Genomic DNA, 25,405 nt, shown 5'->3' with positions numbered 1-25,405 from the left:
CTAACCTCTCCATTAAATTAAAAGCTTTCACCCATACAGATGGGGACCCTTCCACTAATTTAACAGTACTGATGCTAATTACCGACAATACAGACAAAGAAAATTTCTTCACTACTAACTTTAATTCATGAATGAGAAATAAACTTTTCCATTATCAAATTGAGTGTTTAAAAAAAGAATATATGAAACAAGAAAAAAAATAAGATTAGAATGTTGCACATGTGGATGTAGTACTATTTGACTGAATATATAGCAGAAAAAATTCTTCACACAAATCCATATTGCTCTGTAATGCCTTTCATTGCCATTTTTCATATCATACAAGAAATGTCAAATGGCAATTAAAAAGCATTTTAAATTATGTTATGCATTACGGTCAACTGACCTATTCATCACTATGATCACTTAAAGATAATTTAATTTATATACACTATATAAGAACATGTGATTTCATTAAATTAGAACTTACTCATCTGCTAAATGTCTAGCTTCTCTTGCTATCTGTGACATCTGTTCTGATTGCTGTCCAAACTTGTCCGATCTTTCTATTGCCTTCTGAAGTGCATCATAACCATCAGTCTCTAAGAAACGCTTAGCATGAGCCAATGCCTCCTTGGCTCGTTGAATAATGTCTTCGGCAATAGTAATATTTTCTTCACCTTCATCACCAATATTTTTGACCTCATCACTTTTAACAGCTATTTGGCCTGCTGTCTTCCACACATCTTTTAATCTCTTTTTCAACTCATTTAATTTTCCAACTAGATTTCCATCAGCTCCTGAAAGAGAGAAAAAAAGGTTTAATATATGCAGAGCATACATACTTGGTAAAACAAAACTGACTACAAGGATATTAATAGAATTTTTTTTTTATATCAATACCATATGTAAGAGGCTAAACAACTTAAGATTATCTTAATACTGTACATGGGATAAGAACAGAGATCCCTGACATTTTGACTACGTGTTTTGAAGGAATGTGCCAGGAAGTTGGCCTCTGCCTTGACATATTTGTTTAATATGAGTCTTGCACTGGGTCAAGTTCAAAAGGAGTGGAAGGAAGGCAAGAATGTACTGCTCTTCATAAGGGAGGTGACAGAACTCAAGCATAAAATTATAGGCCTATCTGTGTCAAAGTGTTGGTTAAAGTGTTGGAGAGGCTGGTGAAAACTAGGATCCAGAGTTGGGTTGACAACAGTAGTATTATCTTTGATGAACAGCATGGATTTGCTAAAGAGAGATCATGTTTTAGTTATTTATGTACTTATTACAATAAGGTGAAGGCGTCATTGGACAGAGGATAGGGATACACAGTAGTATACTTAGATTTTGCAAAGGCTTTTGATAGATTGCTGCATGATAAGTTGATAGTCAAACTAGAGGGGATGGGGATTGGGTATTAGGGTAGTGCATTGGATTGGAGAATAGCTATCTGATAGGTATCACAAGTTGTGTATTGGGGAACAATATCCCAGAAGAGGAAAGTCACTACTGGTGTGCCTCAGGGGTCTGTTTTAGGGCTTGCTGTTTAACCTGTATGTTAATGATATTGCCGAAGATTTGGATGGGACTATTTAGTTGTTTGCAGATGATGCAAAGTTGGGATAAACTATGAACAGTACAGCAGATGTTGTGGCCTTACAAGAAAACAAATAGATTGATTGAATGGGCACGGGAATGGGGATGCCAGTTCAATGTTGCAAAATGTAAGGTTTTAAAATTTGGGAAACCAAGATGGGATGTAGAATTTATGCTTGGTGGGGATATATTGTTAGAGATGGAGGAAATAAGAGATTAGGGGTCATGGTGGATAAGGATCTAAAATTTAGAGGACACATTGCCAAAATTGTGAGGACAGCATAATAAATTCTGGGAATGATGTGGGGGACACTGACTTGTAGAAGCAAGGAGATTCTTGTTCTATTATATAAGGCACTGATTAGGCCATACATGAACTATTGTGCACAAATTTGGTCACCTGGTTTTCAAAAGGATGAAGAGATGTTGAAGCGGGTTCAGAAGCAACTTACCAAAATAGTTTCTGATTTCTGAAGTGTTGAATATGAGGAAAGGTTGAGAATATACAATTTACAAAATCTACTAGATAGGAGGAAGAGAGGTGATATGACAGACACATACAAGTTGGTAAGTAGTTGTTATAAAAGCAATGTTGAAGAGATTTTTCATAAAATGGTGGAAGATCAGGGGAGAACAAGAGCTCATCCCTGGAAGCTGTATAAGGAGGGTGTGAACCAGGGCATGAGAAGAAGGATTTTTGCATTCAGAGTTGTGAATGATTGGAATGCCTTGCCTGAGAGTGGTGTCTGCAGAAAATTTGAATGTGTTTAAGGCAAGGCAGATGAGCTGTTTGAATGACAAAGGGACCTCCTAGATGAGTCTTTTGACTCCATAGGGTCTTAGAATTAATAATAATAATAATAATTTCTTGAAGGGTTTGTTTATGGACAACTGGGAGGACTTTCACATAGCCTTTATGGAATGCACAGAACCAAAGATCTAATCTGATCTTTGGTTCTCTGCATTCTGATTTAATGGTAAATCCTTGCTTTCACATGGTTATTATTATTATACCTCTCGCAAAGTTTTTAACTCATTGTGAGAGATACCCAATGACATAAACAAAGCTCTGAAATTTGGTAGCAAAGAATGAAATGCAAAGTATATGCTTGGTAGAGACTAGAAGTTTAAAGGTTGCACTGAACAAGTTGCAAAGTCATCACATCAGATTATGGCAATGATGCAGAGGAAATTGATATGCAGAAATAAATAGGTTATGGTTCAATTGTATAAGGCCTTAATCAGGCCTCATATAGTCACTGTGCATAGATTTGGTAACCTGGTTTTCATGCGGATGAGGATATATATATATATTAGAATGGGTCTGGCCAGAGAAGACTGATTAAGGTAGTGTCTAGTCTTCGGAACATGGGTATAAAGATAAATTGATGAAAAGCAATTTTCAGAGTCATGGGAGCAACAAGTACCCAATGGTGTTTTTGTCAGGATCCAAGAGGAACAGTGAAACATGTTTCACTGTTCAACTACTGGAACAAACTCGAACTCAGCATCAGCAGAACTGAAGATCAGAACCATGAACATAAGTGTTATTATTATTATGCAGTGATTTCCATGAAGTCAGCAGACTCATTGTGGGAGACCTATTATTCACATACACTAGGTCATTATTCACACAATACCTATCATACCTCTCTGAAACTCATTTACTGACCAAGCACTCGCAACCATCTCTAGCAACCCATTCCACCCTTTCACAACCTTCCAATCAAAAATCTAGTCCTGACACCCTCGCTAACCACACTCTTACACAATTTCTATGGGTGACCCCCTCATTCACTCCCTTCCTGCCATGTACTGAAAAAAAGTCTTCAGTGTCAATCCTATAAAATCTCTTTAATAACTTTTTTTTACTAAATAACTTAAGGAAATTACAACGTACAATAGAATATACATTAAAATAAACTTTTAATATATTTCCAATATTTTGGCCACGTCACATTGCCATCTTCAAAAGGAACTTACAATAAAGACACATGCATGCAGGCACTAAACACAGTAAATGAGAATGAAGCGAGGTAGCTATGGTTTTCCTAAAAGTCCTGATGGTGCCCCCTAGCGGACTATGTAGGTATTCTTGGCCGTTGGGCTGAAGGTCTCCTGATATAAGCCTCCCAAATTTGGGGCAGTCTCATGCAACCAAAACTTGTTGAGGTTTGGCATGTTTCTTAGGGCTGAGACTGATTCCACGAATAGTCTTTCATATTTGAATTTGCTACGGTGTATTATTGTGGCTTTCTTCCACTGTATTCTGTGGTATGCAGAGAATGGTCTGCAAGACCAGAGTGGCTGTACTGGTGAAACTGGATGTAGTCCTTGTGTTCTGAAATTCTGATATTCACTGTCCTGCCTGTTTGGCCAAAGTAGGACAACTTACAGCTACAATTGACCTGGTATACACCAGGTAGGTCTAAGGGGAGTGGTTGGTCTTTAGTGGAGCAGATAAGTCATGTTTTTTTAAGATTTTGGTAATTTTTTCTGAGGTAAGATTTTTACCAAATCTTAAAAAAACATGATTTAACCTCTTGTTACAGACCATATAGAAAATTGGCATCCATTATCCACTCCACTAAAGACCAACCACTCCCCTTAGACCTACTTGGTGTATACCAGGTCTCCTGCAGCTGAAAGTTGTCCTACTTTGGTCAATCAGGCAGGATGGCAAATATCAGAATTTTAGAACACAAGGACTACATCCGGTTTCACCAGTACAGCCACTCTGGTCTTGCAGACAATGCTCTGAATACATGCCACAGAATATGGTGGAAGAAAGCCACAATAATACACTGCAGCAAATTCAAATATGAAAGACTATTCATGGAATCAGCCTCAGCCCTAAGAAACATGCCAAACCTCAACACGTTTGGTTGTATGAGACTGCCCCAAATTTGGGAGGCTTATATCAGGAGACCTTCAGCCCAATGGCCAAGAATATCTATATAGCCTGCTAGGGGGCACCATCAGGACTTTTAGGAAAACAATAGCCACCTCGCTTCGTTCTCATTTACTGTGTTTAGTTTATTGCCTGTATGCACAAGTCTTTATTGTAAGTTCCTTTTGAAGATGGCAACATGACATTGCCGAAATATTGGAAATATATTTAAAATTTATTTTAATGTATATTTTATTGTACATTGTAATTTCCTTAAGTTATTTAGTAAGCATGTATAACCAACATCTAAGCCTTTCTTTAATAACTTATATGCTTCTACCATGTCTTTTCAACTATCTGCTAATTTTTGAAGCCCCCAGACCATTAATCTTTTCTCCTAAGGAGCATTCCACAGACCTGACACAATCTTATCACTCACCTCTGGATCCTCTCTGCCACTTCATTCTCAGAGAATCTGAACGTCCAGATTCTAGTAGTAAGACTTATACGTTGGTTAGACATAACTGGTAATTAATTTACGGAATTAACAACGCATATGAAGTATTTAATTAAAGATAACTTTAATGAATCACTTCTATATTTCGGCAATGTCACATTGCCATTTTCAGGAACATAAAGATATGGTATGTGCACTAAGGAACTAACAAAGCAAATGAGGAAGAAAGTAAGAAACTAATTTTGTTCCTAAAGTCCTAATGGTGCCCTCTTGCGGGCTAATTTGGTAGTCTTGGCAGTTGGGCTGAAGTTCTCATAATGAAAGTCTCCCAAATTTGGGGCAGTTACATGCACCCAAATTTGTTGAGGTTAGGAACGTTTTTTAGAGCTGCTGAAGATTCTTTGAATAATCTTTCGTATTTAAACTTGCTGCGATGGATTATTTTTGTTTTCTTCCAACAAATTTTATGGTGGGTATCTAAGGCATGGTCTGCCAACCCAGAGCGGCTGTACTGGTGAAACCGGATGTAGTCTTGGTGTTCTGAAATCCTGATATTTGTTGTTCTGCCTGTTTGGCCAAAGTAGGACAATTTGCAGCTGCAAGAGACCTGGTATACACCAGGTAGGTCTAGGGGAAGTGATTGGTCTTTGGTAGAGCGGATAAGGGATGCCAACTTTTTATATGGTCTGTAACAGGAAGTAAGGTCATATTTTTCCTCATATTCCTCAAATCAATATCCTCAAAAAATTTTGTTAGTTATGGTATGTGCACTAAGGAACTAACTTTGTTAGTTCCTTAGTGCACATACCATATCTTTATGTTCCTGAAAATGGCAATGTGACATTGCCGAAATATAGAAGTGATTCATTAAAGTTATCTTTAATTAAATACTTCATATGCGTTGTTAATTCCGTAAATTAATTACCAGTTATGAATGTCCAGATCTGCACACAGTAGCCCAGATGTGGCTTATTAAAGCTGTATATAAGGAAACAATAGCTTCTCTATCCTTGCTTGTTAGGGTGTGTGTGTGTTCTTCAACCACCACCACCACGCTACTTTTGCGATATGCACTCCAAACTTCAACTACCCTATCCACAATCACCCCCCCCCAAGTCCTTTGCCTCATCAATTTCCTGCAGTTCAGTTCATCAATTTAGGACATAGCTTGTGATCTCCGCCCCCCTTAAAGTGCATCACATTACATTTGCCACATTAAGCTGAAAGCCTTTACCCATACTGCCAGTCTATTTAAGTCAATGTGTAGGATCTCTACATCACCTTCATTGACTATCACTCTTCCAGTTTTGCATCATCACCAAACAACTGAATATTTCCTGTCAAACCAATCCCTATATCACTGATGTACTACTTAAACAACAGAGGACCTGCTTTCTCCTGGACTCAACTCCTTTATAAACCAGTCTTTGATATCTGTCCACAAGCCATCCTCTAATCCAAATCAACAGATTCATTGATTGTCACTTTATTATAAAAAGTAAGAAAATTACTATGGCAAGCCCAACCCTTCAAAAAATCATCCTGCTACTTGTAAAGTATCATATTCTTATCCATCCAGTCCTGAATTCTGTCTTTCACCAATTTCTACCTTAAACACCACTCCTGAGATGCTGATCGACCTATAATTTGCTACTTCTCTCTTGGAGCTTCCTTTATGCAGTGGGACTATTTTGCCCTCTTTCCATTCCTTTGGCACCTTCCCAGTACTGAGACTTAAATTAAACAGTTTGGTCAGAAGAGCTGATAATTCCCTTGCACATTCTTGTAATACACAAGGGAAATATCAAGTTATTGTTATCCAATATAGCAAGTATTACATCCTGATTGACAGTTAAATTTATCATCAACATTATCCATAGTAATACACTCGTCTGAGCTATTGTAGTTTTATGTTTTAGTAAGTTTGTAGTTTATTACTGGTGGTGAATGCAATTTTGTAATTAGAATACTTGAAGATATTTTTGATGATTTTGCAGATGTGGATATATGGAAATTTTAAGACTGTATAAGTTTAAAATATGTTGAGGAAAAAGACATTTAATTTTAATAAAATACAGAGACAATTACCATGCTGTAGTAATAACTTTGCTTTAATGTAAACCAAAAGAATAACTGATATTTTGGCTTTCAATATTAAGGTCATCATCTGGAGTATACATATTTACATAAAAAGATATACAATGCTAAAGTCACACTAATTTGGTCAACTGTTGACACTATTGGCCTGATCTCTGGTGTGTGTGTGGGGGGGGGGGGGCAATTACCACATCAAAGATAGAGTACTGTCATCTTTGTCTAGAAATTACTAACAGATAAACAAAAGTTAGGCAAGTGATTACTCACAGATAAATTAGAACAAAACCAACATTGCTGGTGGCCAATATTATTATTATTATTCAGGCCTCCATGGAGTCAAAAGACTCATCGTGGGAGGTCCATCCTAAGAAACACAAAGTTTATCAAGACTCATCGAGGGGAGGTTCCCCCTAAGAAACACAAAGTCTATCATACCACTCCTTGAACTCATTGACCATTCTCGCTCTCACCACTCCATAAAGCAATGCATTCCATGGTTCAACCACCCTCCATGCAAAGAAACCACACCTCACTCTCTTGCTCACAGTTTCCTTTCGTAACTTCCAGGGATGGCCCCCTTGTCATCGCTCCTTCCTGCTGTTCAACCAAGCGAAAGAACTCCCCAGTGTCAACCCTGTAACCACCTCTCAACAGTTTAAAGGTCTCAATCATATCACCTCTCCTTCTTCTATCCACCAAACTCTGCAGTTAACATTCCCTCAGCCGATCCTCATAACTATCATTCTGAAACCATCTTTGTTATCGCCCCTTTGTACCCTTTCCACAGTTAATTTATCCCCTTCAAATCCTGGGGACCAAATTGAAGAACAATAGTCCAAGTGTGGTCTGATCTTATACAACAGAATGATAACTGTTTTATCTCTGCAGGTAAGTGTCCTTCTCATTATTGCAGCAATCCTCTGTGTTACCTTCACCACCTTTGCAATATGTCCCCTAAATTTCAGGTTTCTATCAATCATCAACCCCAGATCTCTTGTATCTCTTACTTCCTCCAGTATAACTCTTCCCGTTGAGTATGCAGTGTCCCATCGATGTTTCCCAAACCTCAAGACCTTACATTTTGCTGCATTAAACCGACACCCCATTCATTTGCTCATCTATCTAGCTTATTCAAATCTTCTTGCAGGGCTGTTGCATCTGCACTATCACTAATAATCCTTCCCAGCTTTGCATCATCTGCAAACAACTGAATATCCATTTGCATTTGTAACCTTCTGCTTCCTTGAAACTGCTCCACCATACACAACTCTTTGACACCTATCGAACAGCTAATTCTGAATCCAGTTGACCAATCTGACATCCAGACCCATGTGCTGCAACTTAAATATCAGCTTATCATGTGGCACCCTGTCAAATGCCTTCGCTACGTCTAAGAAAATGGCTGTATATGCCTTTCCCTCATCTAATGCTCTTGTAACTTTATCATAAAAGGCTAGCATATTGCTAAAACAAGAGCGCCCCTTCACAAATCCATGTTGACTCTCACAAATAACATTACTCTCATCTGCCCAATGCTGTATATGGTCCTTCACTACTTTCTCCAAGATCTTACTAACTACTGATGATATGCAAACTGGTCTATAATTACACTTCCAGTCTTCTACCGCCCTTATGAAATGGCACTATCTTACCTTCCTTCCATTCCATGGGCACCTTTCCAGCAGCCAGACTTTCATTGAAAAGCCAGGTCAAAGGTACTGTCAGTTACCTAGCACATTCTCTCAAAACTAGTGGTGAAATACCATACAGTCCCACAGCTTTACTGACATCCAGAGTACTCAGTTTTTGAAACACACTCTCCTCCTGTACTTCTAAACCTTGAACCTGTCCTATCCCTCTAGCATTAAAACTGACTCTTCCAGGATGAAATACTCCAATAAAGTGTTCACTGAACAATTCTACTGTCCTCTGCATCAATCACTCTATTCCCATTTTTATCCCACAATATCATTCTTCCACAGTCATTTCTCCTCCTACTGGTCATATATCTAAAAAATTCCCTAAGATTTTCTTTGGATCTTAGGGTTAATCTCCTCTCATTTTCCAGTTTCATCTTCCTTACCATAATAGTCACTCTTCTGGCCTGTGTCTTATGCTCTTCACGCATCTTCACTTCTCCTGTCTCCTTATATCTCTTCTACAGCCTCTTTTTTGCATGCAATTCCTGTTTATTAATATTGTTTGTCATCCACTGTGTCCTCTTGTTCACTCGTGGTATACAACTTACCACTGCTGCTAAGAAATATTCTTTCATAATTTCCCATTGCATTAATGATATCCCGGCCTTCCAATTCCTCCCTCCATGAAACTTCCCCAAGTTGACGTCTTAGACTATTATAATCACCTGCCGTTCCCATCTCTTTGATACTCCTGCATGTCTATTCATTTTCCAAGTCAAAACCATATGGTCACTCTCTCCAACTGTGGGAGAGATGTCATCTCAATTATTATCAACTCTTCTGATGCAATAACCCAATCCAAAACTCTTGAACCTCTTGTTCCCTCTATTACATGTTGCCTAAGACATTTGTCCCTGAAGAATTCTAGAAATTCCGTTCCCTTATTGCAACATGCATCTTCCTCTCCCCAATTTATACTATTGTAGTTAAAATCTCCCATAACAATCATTCTTCTTGCACTTGCCAAACTCAACTGTCTAAACATTTCCTGGTCCCCCACCCTCTGTACTCCTGGATCTGTAGCAACACCCCACTAAATATCCTGTCTTGCCCACCTCTACCTCACACCATATGCTCTCAAAATCATTTGTCTCACTTCCTTCCAAAGTTTCCACTCTTAGAGGACATAGGTCACCACTTATCATAAGCAGTACTCCACCACCATGCTTTCCCTTCGTATCCTGCCGAAAAATGCTGTACCCAGCAACTTCTATTCCTGTTATTATATCCTCTTCTGTCAACCACGTCTCAGTGATCCCTATAATTTTTGGCCAGGCTGATGCTATCTGCGCCACCAATTCCTCTCCCTCATTCCGGATATTGCTGGCATTAGTATATAGCATATAAATGCCATTGTTTCTATACCCAGCATTATCCCCTCTAGACTCCACTGGGCTCAGTGTTACTTGATGTCATCCCGCTTCTCCGAAGTACCCATTCCCACAAGAGGCCACCCCTGCTACCATCCTCCCTGGGATACACTGACTTTTTCAGAACAGCAATCTCTCCAGATGCCTACGTCCTTCCTCATTCAAATGTAACTGGTCTCTTGCATACAATTCCTCTCTGTCCTCCAATCGCACTCCAATCATCCACATATTCCAGTCCTCTCGTGTCACACATTCTAGCTATTATGTCATTCAATATTACCGTTCTTCTGCTCAGTTCGTCATTATCATACCTAGGCAACACACACACACACACACACACACACACACACACACACACACACACACACTATCTTTCCTCTCTGTGTCTTCTTTCGTACCACCTCAAGCAAGAATCTCATATCTCTTGCTGTCCTATTTACACACCACTCAAGTCATTTGTTCCCACCATCACAATCGTCTCATCCACCCTTTCACCTCTCTTTACTGCCAAAGCCACCCTTTCTATCGTTCCTCCTGGCAAACACTCCTCACATATCCTATCTTGAACACTCCGGTTCACTGAGTCCCCATACATTACACCTCTTACCATTCCCTCTCTCCTACTGTTTCCATTTTCTCCTCTTCTAGCACTCCCATACCTCTCTCTCATTCCATTCTCTCCTCTTCTAGCACTGCCATACCTCTCTCTCTCTCATTCCGTCTCTCCTACTGTTTCCATTCTCTTCTCTCTAGCACTCCCATGCCTCTCTCTCATTCCGTCTCTCCTACTCTTTCCATTCTCTCCTCTTCTAGCATTCCCATACCTCTCTCATTCCGTCTCTCCTATTGTTTCCATTCTCTCCTCTTCTAGCATTCCCATACCTCTCTCTCTCTCATTCCCTCTCTCCTACCATTTTCTCCTCTTCTAGCACTCCCATACCTCTCTCTCTCATTCCCTCTGTCCTACCATTTTCTCCTCTTCTAGCACTCCCATACCTCTCTCTCTCTCTCATTCGATTCTCTTCTCTCTAGCACTCCCATGCCTCTCTCTCATTCCATCTCGCCTACTCTTTCCATTCTCTCCTCTTCCAGTCCATTATTCTCTCCTCTTCTAGCACTGCCATACCTCTCTCTCATTCCGTCTCTCCTACTGTTTCCATTCTCTTCTCCTCTAGCACTCCCATGCCTCTCTCTCATTCATCTCTCCTACTGTTTCCATTCTCTCCTCTTCTAGCATTCCCATACCTCTCTCTCATTCCCTCTCTCCTAGTGCTTTCATTTTCTCCTCTTCTAGCACTGCGCACTGCCATACCTCTCTCTCATTCCGTCTCTCCTACTGTTTCCATTCTCTCCTCCTCTGGCACTCCCCTGTCTCTCTCTCATTCTGTCTCTCCTACTGTTTCCATTCTCTCCTCTTCTAGCACTTCCATACCTCTCTCTCCTGTTTCCATTCTCTCCATTTCCATTTCCATATCCAATTCCATTCTCTCCTCTTTTATCATTCACAAATTTCTCTCCTCTCCTATCATTCCCAAAACTCTCTCTCTCCCCTACTCTGATTTGCCTTGCATTTATCTCTTCCATTCTTCTAATCTCACCTTTCATACTTATCATACTTCTCCCAAGACATTCCACCTCCTCTATCTCCCTCTGCAGGTCAGTCACTCTAAATCGAAATTCACTCTCCCAAACAAAACCATCTAAACTTTCACAGTCACTCACGCCTTCTACACTATCAACTATTATTTTCTCATTCACATTTTTTTTCTTCATTCTCTCCTATCACACTACTCGTCTTCCTGTATTCATTTCCCGTTCCTGGAGCAACAAGGTCGGTTATTGAGATATCTGCTGCATTTATTTCCTCCCACTGCCTGCACTTTAAACACACACGCACCCTATCACAAGCCAGATATCCAATTCCCGAGATGCATATATGCCGCAAATACTGCATGCCACAAACTCCCTTATTATATTGCTTATAACAGAGTACCTAAATGGCGGAGGACTTGGTGACACGCCATTTGCGACTGCAGCTGAATCCGCCATCATTCGTTACTGCCGAGGGACTACTAGCGTAATTGTTAATTATTCAAAATAGTTTCAAAAATAAACACTAAATAAGTATTAGGGAGTATAAATAAATAAGAAAAGTATAAACAATTACAAGCAAAACAAAACATTAAGTACACTAAATAAAATTAAATACAGTAATGAAAACTTAGCTTCGTCTTGTCTTTCAATATATGAAATAAGAGTTGAAATTATTGCTAGATAAGTGGACTGAATGTGTGCCATCCATATTCTTGGGATTTTAAAGAAATAAAAGATAATCTATTAGTTAATTGGGGGATATTGTTGAGAATAGAAGATATCTTTCAGGCAGGTGATTTCTTGGTTTAAAGCAGTGACTGAAGATAAATATTTATAAGTATTAATGAAATATATATTTGCGAGAAAAAAAAAAAGTCATCAGCAATCCAAAGCAAAAGTAAAAAACAAAAACTTGTCTTGTATCCAAATTAATAATTTCATGTATAACCCTCAGCAAAACTACTGGTCATGACATTCCTCCTCCTCTCTTCCTTCTACATTCAGATAGCTCATTTGCAAAAGGGCTGAATTGAAAGATTGCATTTCTCAAATTTCCCCATCAATGACTATGGAATCTTTTCCATTCCATGCCAAACACCTCACTCTCAAAGCTTCAAAAATATCAAGGGTGTTTTATCTTTTTTCAATAAATCAATCAAAAAAATCTTGAACAACTGGATAAAGTCTTCTGGTCCTAAGTGAAATCCAATTGTTATTAAAACCTGTGCCTTATAGCTAATCTCTATCCTGTGTCATTTTCTAAATTCTCCTATTTTCTAGTAATTCCTCCCCACAGATTTCTGGTAATTCTTCCACAGATCTAGGGAAATCATATGTGGAATACTGTATCTAGACTAAGCTTGGAAGTTTTAAAGAGACTGTGGAGAAGCTATGGAGGAAAGTAGGATATTCCATATATTACAGATGTAGTTGCTAGAGATAGAACTCGAAACTAAAAATTCCTATCATATTTGTAGGAAATATTATACGAATCTATCCAATATTAACCACTCAACTGATGTTACTGGTAAATGATAAAATGGTAATAAGAAAATGTATTACTATTATTATTATTATTATTATTATTATTATTATTATTATCCTTTTCCTCCTGTTTCAATAAAAATAACAGCCAAGTTACATACCTGAAGCATTTTTGGCATCTTGAAGGAGTTTATCTACTCTATTTTGTACTTCAGCTAGTTTATTCTCAAAGTCTTCATCATTAACAATTTGAGGATTTTTCTCTATAGCATCTAAAAGATTAGTCAATTCCTGTAATTTGAACCGATGTTCATTTACAGCATCTTGCACCAAGTTGTAGCAAGGGGGACAGTCTAAAGAATTATACAAAACATTATATCCTTAGCTATAAATTAAAAAAAATCCATGTTAAGAAAAAAAAATTTGAAATTTCATTCAATTCAAAATAAATTCATACATTTTTTATGAATCAATTTATTTTGTATAAATAAAAAATATTATTTTATGGTTTACATCATTCTATTATTTCATGGTTTACAGTATTTTCAGCAACCTCCTGTATGTGTGATTGATATTCCAAATACAGGAGGTGCAGAATCATTTTTTTCCAAAATTACTTGATTACAGTACCCAGTATTCTGTGGCAAGAGCTTTTGTGCTCTAAGGATGGCTAATTTGAAATCTATCCAATAAAATATCAGCAGCTTAATAAATCATTATTGTACTAAATTTAATATAAATTAATAAAAATTCATATCCATTTTGTTCTTGTGTTATGAGTCAATACTGCAAAACAGTTAGCACAGATACTGCCAGTGCCTAGCACAAGTGGTATAAGTCTGTACCACAGTTATCTGATTACAAACAGATCCTACATTTCACTTTTCTTGTGGTCATACTAACGTATCTTAATGCACTTAATTTGAAACATCAAAATTTGAAACATTAAATTGCTGCTGGAAAGTTCATTGAACTGAAATTAAAACTGCTGCACAATGAATGAATATGGACATCAGCAAAACACTGATGCTTTGAAAGATCATTTCTTCGTGGGAATCTATCAAGTTCTTGGCTGTTCTGCCTGAAAATCTCAAATCACCATCAAATCCACTGCAAAAAAAAAGTATCAGAAAAGTTAAGAAAGCATTTATATTTTTTTTTATATTATACTTCACAAGAAATTATATGCTTGTTTTAATCCTATACCCAGGCATAAGCATGAAGTAACTTCACAACTAGTCTACTTATATGCAAAGGTTGATTGCTGACTTCATAACAATTCCCTTAGTATGAAGTAGTCTAGTTGTGAAGTTACTTCATGCTTATGCTTACACTTTTGTGCAGCATTAAAACAAGAATATAATTTCTTGTTGAGTATAATATACATTGTAACCAAGTGGGAAAAAACTTTTCTTCAAACTATTTCTAATATCCTGAGTATTTAATAAGATGATATGTACCTTTTTTTCTCTCTACTTGTATATGGAAAATATATAACTCTGCATTGATTTAACCTTGATATCTTCTTCAGTCTGGGTGTCACTGATGAGACTTGATAATGGTTAAAACCAGTCTTGGTAATGGTCTTTCCCATAGGTCAACAACCTCTATATACAAATAGACTAATTGTGAAGTTACTTCACATTTATGTTTTATGCTTGGGTATAGGATTAAAATACAAATATAATTTCTTGTCAAGTATAATATACATTCTAACCAAGTGGAAAATTTTTCCCCAACATTTATATCTGTGAACAAGTGTTCATGGAGATAAGTTTTCTAAAATAAATACTGTTATTAGCATTCACAATACATTGGATGTACTTCCACATCCAGTTTAAAGCTGATAAACACAAATTCACCAGAGTTAGTTTCCTTATTAATATCTAATATTAATATGTTTCTATATCTATCAGATTGTTTCAAATCTATCAAACTTCAATATACAATAAAATTTTAAAGCAGAAATTATTTCTTTTTAAATTATGCTTTAAGAACCTTAACATGCTGACTGCCAATGGCCTAATATGTAAACTTGCCACTGGTTGTTAGTATTTTCTCTTCAAAAATACAAGGGAGAGGGCTGGAAAGTTTGATAAATACCTAGAACAAAAATGATATTAAAAACCAACTGATATAACAACAAGAAAGAACACATCTTAAAACTCTTTAACTTTCATGTTTCATTAAATGTAATTATTTGTTCTTTTTCTTTCTTGTGGTTATATCAGTTGCTTTGATATCATTTTTGTTCTAGATGTTTATCAGAACTTCTCAGCCCCCCCCCCTCCCCCGTACACAACTATTAATACATTTTTCAGTTTGTCACCGTAACTACAAATTTTTATTCAGCAAAATAGTTTTTGGAGCTTGTGTGATTAATTATTGGTTGAAAGTTCCTACTCCATGTGGGTTAGGGAGCGGGCAGCTTATTAGAAGTGAGTGACACCAATGTTGCAATAATCCCTATGCTGCTACCAGAAGTCAGTTATCAACTTGCCACCACTGTCAAAATATTCATTGTATTTTCTCTTCAACAATATGCATTTCGTGTTATATTTTTCACACTGTCACAGTAACCACATTTTGTTTCTTAGTCAAGAAATTTATAAAACAGTACCTAATAAATAAATAAATACACACACACTAAAGGGGTGCTTAAGGGTCAAAGCTGTATAACTGAGAGGAGACCTCCACATAGCCTTTAAAGGAATGCGGAGAACCGACCAGGGCTTCTGACCTAATGTCCAATCCTCACCTTCTCGTGGTGCACCCTGTTGGGTATCTACTTTGATACTGAACGAACGAGGATGGGCTGGCAATTTGGGATTTAGCTGACCAAATTGTATTCTTATTGGTTAAACCAAAATAAAAAAAATGATGGTACAAACCCCAACTCAACATCACCAGAGTTAAAGATCGGTACTATCAACGTAAGAAGCCTGAATGGCAAAGAAATGGAGCTAGCTGAGGAATTAAATAAGTACCAGATCGACATAATAGGGGTGACTGAAACAAAAAAGATCAAAACTGGTGAGATCTTTCTGAGCAATAAATACAAAATGTTATATTCAGGCAATGACAATCAAGGAAAAGAAGGAGTAGCCATAATATTCAACACAAAATACGAGGCTAATCTTCTTGAATGGCAGTCAGTCTCAAGTAGAGTAATGTGGGCAAATATGAGAATGGGGAACTGGACAATGAGACTTATTTGTGCCTATGGTCCCACAGAAGGTTCGACTAAGGTAGAAGTGGAGGAATTTTTTGATGCTTTAGAAAAAGCAACTGACACAATGAAAAAGGAAAAGTTGGTCCTTGTTGGGGATCTAAATAGCAGAGTAGGATATGATTGTGAGACACACAAAAATATTTTGGGAAAATTTGGAGAAAAGAGCAAAGCTAATAATAATGGCAAATATCTGTTGGATTTCTGCTCAGGACATGGACTGGTTATTACTAACACCATGTTCCAACATAAAAATGTGCACAAATTCACATGGAGAGAAGAGGCTAGGAATAAGAAAAGTCTCATTGACTATGTTATTGTGGATAGTGATGTTTTCTCCCTGGTGCAGGACACCAGAGTGTACAGAGGATTTGAAATTGGAAGTGATCACTATTTAGTCTTGAGTAGGATAAAATTGAATTTCATATTGAAAAGAATAACATGTAAGAAAGTTTTAAAGCGAATAAAAGTTGAGCAGCTCTCAGATGTGAACTGTAGACTAAAATACAGAAAGATTCTTGAAAAGAAAATGAAAGAGTTTGAGAACAGGAATCAAACCTTGGAGATTCAGTGGCAAACTCTGAAGAAAACATTGATAGCAAGCCTTGAAAAAAAGCCCTGATTGATTCAGCTAGAGAGGCATGTGGTGAGGTTGTGTGCAAGGATAAAAAAATCAGAACTCCCTGGTGGACACAGGAAGTTAAAGAGGCAGTGAAGGAAAAGAAGAAAGCATATCAAAAGTTCCTGGCAAATAAGTCAGCTTTTACTCTTACAGAATACAGAGACAAATATAAGAAAGCTAAACAGTGTGTAAAACTAGCTAAACAAAAGTCATGGGAGGACTTTGGCAAGAATATAGAAAATAAATATCAAGAAGGTGGCAAAATATTCTGGAGGTTGTTGAAGAAACTTAGGAATGGAGGAAAGAGTGCTGTAAAAGGAGTTAGAGATGATAAAGGTGACATGAAAACTGCAGAAAAAGATATCCTTGAAGTATGGAGTAATTACTTTGAAAAACTGCTAAATGAAACAAGCAGTGATGACAGCACAGTGATAAAAAACACTGACCAGGCATGCAGTCAGGAATACATATCCATACTTGAAGTAGAAAAAGCCATCAAAGGCTTGAAATGTGGAAAGGCAGCAGGAGTAGATGATATTCGACCAGAAATGCTGAAGTATGGTGGTATAAAAGTCTTACAGTGGCTGCACTGCATAGTTCAGAAAGCCTGGACTGAGGGACGAATTCCCGATGATTGGAGTAGAGCTCTCATAGTACCCATATATAAAAAGGGAAATAAAACTGAATGTGAGAATTACAGAGGTATTTCTCTACTGAGTGTTCCTGGCAAGATCTATGCAAGTATACTTGAGAAACGGTTGAGAAGAATTGTGGAAGAAAAGCTTGGTGAAGAACAAGCTGGATTCAGGCCAAACAGAGGCTGTCAGGATCAGATCTTCACTTTACGACAAATAGTCGAGAAAGCATGAGAATATAACAAAGATCTGTATTTAAGCTTTGTCGATTTGGAAAAGGCATATGATAAGGTGCCAAGAGAGAAGCTATTCAATATGCTGCAGTTATATGGTGTCAATGGGGCATCATATCAAGCAATACTTAGTCTTTATTTGAGTTGTAAGTCAGCAGTTAGAATTGAAGGAAGTACAGGAAGATGGTTTAATGTTAAATCTGGTGTGAGACAAGGATACATTATCCCCTCTGTTATTCATTATCTATATGGATCACATTATGAAGGAAAGTGGTATTAAACCTGATATCAAAATTGGAGATGTTAATGTCAGCTCTTTGCTTTATGCGGATGATGTTATACTTCTAAATAAATCCGCTACAAGTCTGCAAGATTCTCTGACTAAATTGAATAGCTGTTGTAATAGATATGGTATGAAGGTCAGCAATAAAAAGACAAAGACAATGAAAATAGGCAGAATCATTGAAAATGTCAACTGTGTTGTGAATGGAGAACCTGTGGAACAAGTAAAACATTTCAGCTACTTAGGCACGATTTTTACTGAAGATGGTAAATTAAATATAGAAATAGACAACAGAATCAGCAAAGCTGGTATGGTGGGAAGTCAATTGAATAAATTCATATGGAATAAGAGAGAAATTAGTTGGAACACTAAATTAGCTGTATACAAGACAGTGTTCAAACCAGTTTTAACTTATGGATCTGAGAGCTGGGTAAGAAGTAAAACACTTGACCAAAGACTAGAGACCACAGATATGAGAGTCCTGAGAAAGATTAGAGGCGTGAACAGATGGCATCAGTGGCAATATCATATTAAAAACAATGATGTTAGGAAAGAACTTGACATTGTCAGCATCCAGGAATGCATTAGCAGAGCTAATCTCAGGTGGTATGGTCACTTAAATAGAATGGGAGAGGAAAGATTAGCAAAACAAGTGTTCTCTGCCAGGTTGGCAGGAAAATGACCCAGAGGAAGACCAAGATATAGGTGGATTGATACGGTACAAAGTGCCTTAGACAATAGAAATATAAGATCTGATAATGTTGGAGTCTTGACAAGTAACAGACTGATTTGGAGGAAAATTGTAGATAGGAAGTTAGTAATGATGCAATTTTTTCATGTAGTACTGTCATATCCTGTACACCCCTTGAGGGTACATGGCAGGAATTTGATGATGAAGATGATGATGATGATGACATACTTATTTATGAAAATAAATTTACACAAATACCTTCTACCTTTTTTTTTTTAATCTGCTAAATCTAACAGCTAGTTGTTCACTAAAGCCAGATTTTAATGTGGACTGTAAGTGGAAAAAAAAAATTGCTAAATCCTGATTCAGATAGTTAATTATTTTGTGCAGTTATATTATTATTATTTACTAAGTTAGTAAAGGACACAACAATATCAACAGGTTTTGAGTCAATGGCTGGCAAATAAAATGTACAAAACAGCAATGAAGAATTTAAAAACTGTTTAATTGCAAGATAATTCACATCACCATTTCAGCATGATTTTAATAAGATTTTGAAAGTTTATTTTTCAATTGGTTAGACTAAAATAAATTTAATTTAATCCTTTATCCAAGTGTGAGCAATCAAAGTTTGCACCTGAAAATATCTTCAGGACTGGGGTAAGGTAGTACAACACTGGGAAACTCATAGCAAAGGTCGACCAAGCTAACATCACTCCTATCTCAGTATTTCCCATAATGCAAAAAAAACACACATCTCCTTACAGATATGTATAATGTTATGCATTAAGGGAAGGGCCAGTACCCAGACTAGTTTTGACCCTTATTGAGGTCTCTTCAGTGGGAGCCAGGCCGAATAGTTGAGATACCAGACAGAAGCAATGGCGTGGTCATCTTTACCTATAGGAGTTGTCAAAAGGTGTGAAACCTTTTTATTAAATTACTCTGGATTTAGAGAAAGATGTTGAAAGTTTATTTTTCACTTGGTTAGACTATAATAAATTTAGTTTAATCCTTTATCCAAGTGTGAGCAAACAAAGTTTGCACCTGAAAATATCTTCAGGACTGGGGTAAGGTAGTACAACACTGGGAAACTCATAGCAAAGGTCGACCAAGCTAACATCACTCCTATCTCAGTATTTCCCATAATGCAAAAAAAACACACATCTCCTTACAGATATGTATAATGTTATGCATTAAGGGAAGGGCCAGTACCCAGACTAGTTTTGACCCTTATTGAGGTCTCTTCAGTGGGAGCCAGGCCGAATAGTTGAGATACCAGACAGAAGCAATGGCGTGGTCATCTTTACCTATAGGAGTTGTCAAAAGGTGTGAAACCTTTTTATTAAATTACTCTGGATTTAGAGAAAGATGTTGAAAGTTTATTTTTCACTTGGTTAGACTATAATAAATTTAGTTTAATCCTTTATCCAAGTGTGAGCAAACAAAGTTTGCACCTGAAAATATCTTCAGGACTGGGGTAAGGTAGTACAATGTTAGCTTGGTCCACCTTTGCTACGAGTTGCCTGGTATTGTACTACCTTACCCCAGTCCTGAAGATATTTTCAGGTGCAAACTTTGTTTGCTCACACTTGGATAAAAATTAAACTAAATTTATTTTAATAAGATTTGTTTGAGTATGAAACTGATTTATAACCTATGATATGTGAGCTATAATTTTGAGTTTTGTATAGTATATCACAGCTCCCAGCAATTACAGTAATGTTCATTTGCTGCAAATGAACATTACTAAAGCTTACTTAGTATTACTTTTGTGTAACATTATTCAGATTAAAATGCATACAGAACTCAATACATTTTGCTGAATGTATTGAGTTCTTAGGTGGTGTTTAAAGGCCAAAACTGAATAACCGAGATGAGACCTCCACATTGTCTTTTAGGGAATGCAAAGAATTGATCATGGCATCTGACCTAATGTCAAATCCTCACTTTCTCGTGGGGATTTGACTAATGTCAAATCCCCACGAGTTAGTAAGTATCCGCTTGGATATGGAATGATTGAGGATGGGCTGGTAATATGGGAATAGCTGACCAAACTGTGGCTTAAACCAAATAGTACAATATGACAGAATTTCATGCCAACTGGGGCTCTGCCTACTTAACCCCGCCCCCCATCATTTTTATTGGGGAACCAGGGCAAACAGCAAAAAAGTCAGCTACTGGGGCAAATCTCAAATCAACATCAATAGCATTCAAGATTGGCATCATTAACATAAGAAGCATTGACGGAAAAGAAATGGAACTAACAGAAGAATTGGATAAGTGTCAGATTGACATGATAGACATTACCAAAGCAAAGATGACAAAAATGGGTTAGATTTATCTGAGCAACAAATAAAAGATGGTATATTCAAGCAATGAATAAAAGAAAAGAAGAATCAGCTACAGTAATCAACATTAAATATGAGGATAATCTTGAATGGGTAGGAAATATCAAGTAGAGTGATGTAGGCAAATATCAGAATGTGGAACTGGACAATTAGACTTATTTGTGCCCAAGATCCCACAGAAGGTTCAATTAGGGAAGAATGGAATAATTTTTTGAGGCATTAGAGAAGCAGCTGACACACTGGAAAAGAAAAATTTAGTCTTTGTTGGAGACCAAAAATAGCAGAGTAGGAAATGGTTACTAGACATATAGAAATATAATAATAATAATTATTATTATTATTATTATTATTATTACATAACACCTCCAGGGAGTCTAAGGACTCATTGAAGAAGGGACCTACTCTACAACTCTGTCTCCACCACTTAATTCACCAAATACAACAAACTGCAACTATACTCATCATCTACACCAATGCCATTTACTGCCTACCACCACCACTAGTATTTTCACAGATAATCACAAACATCCATGCCCACAGTGGAATTTGAACCTGCAGCCTTTTGGCTGGAGAGTGGATATGCTAACCACTCGGCCAACCAGGCCTTTGGGAAAATTTGGAGAAAAGAGCATAGCTAACAATAATGTTAGTATTGTTAGCTATACTCTTTTCTCCATGTAATGACTAGTCCATGTCCTGAATTTATATTTGCTGGATATAAATTCAGGACATGGACTAGTCATTAAATGAATTCAAGAAGAGATATGACAGATATTGTTTTGCTAGTTTGGGTCTCCCGCGATGAGTCTACTGACTCCATGGAGATACCCGTAATAATAATAATAATTACTACCACCATGTTCCAACATAAAAATGTGCACAAGTTCACATGGAGAGAAGATCTGAGAAATAAGAAAAGTCTCAATAAACTATGTTTATTGTTGAGATTGATATCTTCATGCTGGTTCAAGACACAAGAGTATACAGAGGATTTGACATCGGAAGTGATTACCTTTTAGTTTTGAGCAAGATAAAATTGAATATCATATTGAAAAGAATGTGTGTAAGCAAGTTTTAAAATGAATCAAAGTTGAGCAGCTTCAGATGTGAAGTGTAAATTCAAATACACTAATATAACTCAGGGAAAAATTAAACAGTTTGAAAACAAGAACCAAACCTTGAAGATTCAGTGGCAAACCCTATAGAAAACATTGCAGATTCAGCAAGAAAGGCATGTGGTGAAGTTATCTGCAAGAAAAGAAAATTCAGAACTCCATTCTTAATTTTCAGAATGGAGTTCTGAATGGTAAAACAAAAATGGTAGATGCAGGAAGTTAAAGAGCCAGTCAAGGAAAAGAAGAAAGTGTATAAAAATTTGATAGCATGTAAATCAGTTTTTGCACTGACAGAATACACAGAAACATGTAAGAAAGTGGAGCACTGTGTAAAACTAGCTAAACAAAAGTCATAGGAGGACTTCAGTAAGAACATAGAAAATAAATATGAGGAAGGTGGTAAAATATTTCAGAGGCTATTGAAAAAGCTCAGAAATGAAGGAAATAATACTGTAAAATGAATTAAAGATAATGAAGGTGACATGAAAATTGAAGATAAAGACAGTTGGTAGTGATTGGATCTATGAAGAGTATAAAGTACAGGCTAGGAAGGTGATGAGCAAGGGAATTTTTCTGCTATATGGCAAAGGGAAAGAATAATTATGGCAGGTTGACGCTACTGGATAGTCATGGCAGCAGAATAACAGTTGCAAAGGATATAGTGGAATTATTGAATGAGCAGTTTATCAGCGAATATCATACTGGTGTAAATGATGTGGTGCAATATATAAAAGGGAAGCAAGTATTACGAGAAATGGAAGTGAAATGGAATGGAAGTGAAAGAATCAGAGGTGTATCAGGTGTTGGCTGGGTTAGATGTTAAATAAGACTGAGGAAATGGATGACACATCACCGAGTATTCTTAAAGAATGTGCACCACAGTTGGCTATGCCCTTGACCAGGTTATTTAATGAAAGTCTTGCAGAGGGTAGGGTTCCTAAGGAGTAGAAAGAAGGCAAAATAGTACCACTCCACAAACATAGTTCTAGGATAGAAGTCTCCAACTATAGGCCAGTCTGTATAACTGCCGTTGTGGTCAAGGTGTTGGAGAGATTGATGAGGAATAGAATACAAAATTAGGTTGATGGATATGGCATTTGTTATGAAGGTCAGCATGGATTTGTAATGGGTAGGTCCTGTTTCAGTAATTTACTTGCATTTTATGATAGGGTAACAGGTGTTTAAAATAAGGGAGAATCATATACAGTGATATTCTTAGACCTTGCAAAAGCGTCTGATAGCTTACCATATGATAAGTTGGTGTACAAGCTGCAGAGGATGGGAATAGAGCATATTGCTTAGATGGTCAGCTACTTATTAGATGAATTGGAAATTGATTCACTGAACGATACCAGCAAGTTGTGTATAAAGTAGTGTCTCAAAAAAGGATGGTAATTAGTGGGCCTCAGAGTTCTGTTCTTGGGCCCCTGCTGTTCAACTTGTTGTAAATGATATATCAAGTGGAATGACTGAAGATCTTTAGTTGTTTGCTGATGATGCAAAGTTGGGAAGAATTATAAGTAGCTGATGCTAATTTCCTTCAGGAAGATTTGAATAGACTATTGAATTGGACAAAGGAGTGGGGTTGTAGTTTTAATATCAATAAGTGCAAGGTGTTGAATTTTGGAGTGCAGAAATATAAGGCTGTGTACTATATCGACAGTGATACTGCTGCAAGAAGTGGATAAGATTAGAGATTTGGGAGTGGTGGTTGACAGCAGACTGAAGTTTAGAGGAACATTTTGCTAGTATTGCAAAGGCTGCACATTGTAGTGCTGCTATGATAAGAAGTACTCTAACATGTAGGGACGAGGAAGTGGTTGTGGCACTGTGTAAAGCACTGGTTAGACCACATTTGGACAATTGTGCTCAAATTTGTGATCAAATTTGGACAATTATGCTTCTTTGGTGCATCAATCCGAAAATTGGTAAACATAGCAGCACATCACAACATCCTGTCTTGTGACTTCCTTTTTACCTCTTCATAACTCTTAGCGCCAGTTAGCATCATTATGTTATTTATATATGAAATTCTTGGTCTGCCTCGTGGCCTCTTTCCTTCTACAGTCCCCTCCACTCATCCAGTGATTAATATACTTTAAAGCTGTTTCATTACACTGCATTAAATCTCGGATACATATATTATTAATGTCTATTAGGCATTTGTGTTTCACCACATGAGCAGCTGTCATTGTCTGTGTAGCCCCATCTGACCATATTCTGCTTTGATCTGCCCATTCCGGAAAAAAGTCCATTCAATGTCTTCCATCTTTGCCAGTCTAGATGTAAGCTGGATGGAAGAGATTCGTTTTAAGTTCAGAGCCTCTGTAGATTGTTCTTACTACATTGTTGACCTTGTGGCTTTTATGGAATCAACCAACAGTTCCACTGAAAATAAAACTTTTCAGTGGAACAGCTCAGAGATGATCCCTCTCTTACACACTCACTCCAGTCTCTATCTCACAGGCACAGTGTTTCAGCACATTCCCATGATTCATCAACTATTTGTCATAAAGTAAAAATCTGATCTTGACAACTTCTTTGATCTGAACCCAGCTTGTTCTTCTCCAAGTTTCTCTTCCACAATCTTTTTCAACTTCTTTTCAAGTATGCTTGCATAAATCTTAGCCAGAACACTTAGTGGAGAAATTCCTCTGTAATTCTTGCATTTAGCTTTATTCCCTTTTTTATAGATGGAAACTATAAGAGCTGTACTCCAATCTGGAATTTGACCATCTGACCAAGCCCTCTGAATTATGTAGTGTATCCACTTTCATAGCTTAAATATTTCCATATTTAATCTATTTCTTTGAATTGCATGTATTTCTGCTGCCTTTCCACATTTCAAGTTTTTGATTTTTTTTTGTACCTCAATATTGATATGCATTCCTGTTTTCATTCCTCTTGAAAATTTTCTATTACTGTTCTGTCACAGTTTGTTTCATTTAACAGTCTTTCAGAGTAATTATTCCAGTCATCTAGAATTTTCTTATATAGTGAAACTTGTGGAGTATTCATAACTAAAATAACATATAATAACATATTCATAACATAATTACTGTGGTATACATGTGAT

General features: G+C 37.0%; 1 protein-coding gene across 1 annotated transcript in view; it reads right to left on the bottom strand.

Moving 5' to 3' along the window:
• LanB2 (laminin subunit gamma-1) overlaps positions 1-25,405 on the bottom strand; it is a 403,913-nt gene that overhangs the window by 148,341 nt on the left and 230,167 nt on the right. The window contains exons 17-18 of the mRNA XM_090405827.1: positions 13,332-13,523; positions 470-779 (exon numbers count right to left, since the gene is read on the bottom strand). Of these exons, the coding sequence (XP_090261953.1) occupies positions 470-779; positions 13,332-13,523 (502 nt within the window). The remainder of the gene's footprint in view (positions 1-469; positions 780-13,331; positions 13,524-25,405) is intronic.

This window comes from Typopeltis vanoorti, chromosome 15 (assembly GCF_054136105.1).
Source record: "Typopeltis vanoorti isolate ZY-2024b chromosome 15, IOZ_Tvanoo_1.0, whole genome shotgun sequence".
In the NCBI taxonomy this organism is placed as follows: Eukaryota; Metazoa; Arthropoda; class Arachnida; order Uropygi; family Thelyphonidae; genus Typopeltis; species Typopeltis vanoorti.
Note: the sequence above shows the minus strand (reverse complement) of the source record. Positions and strands in the feature narration are given on the sequence as shown.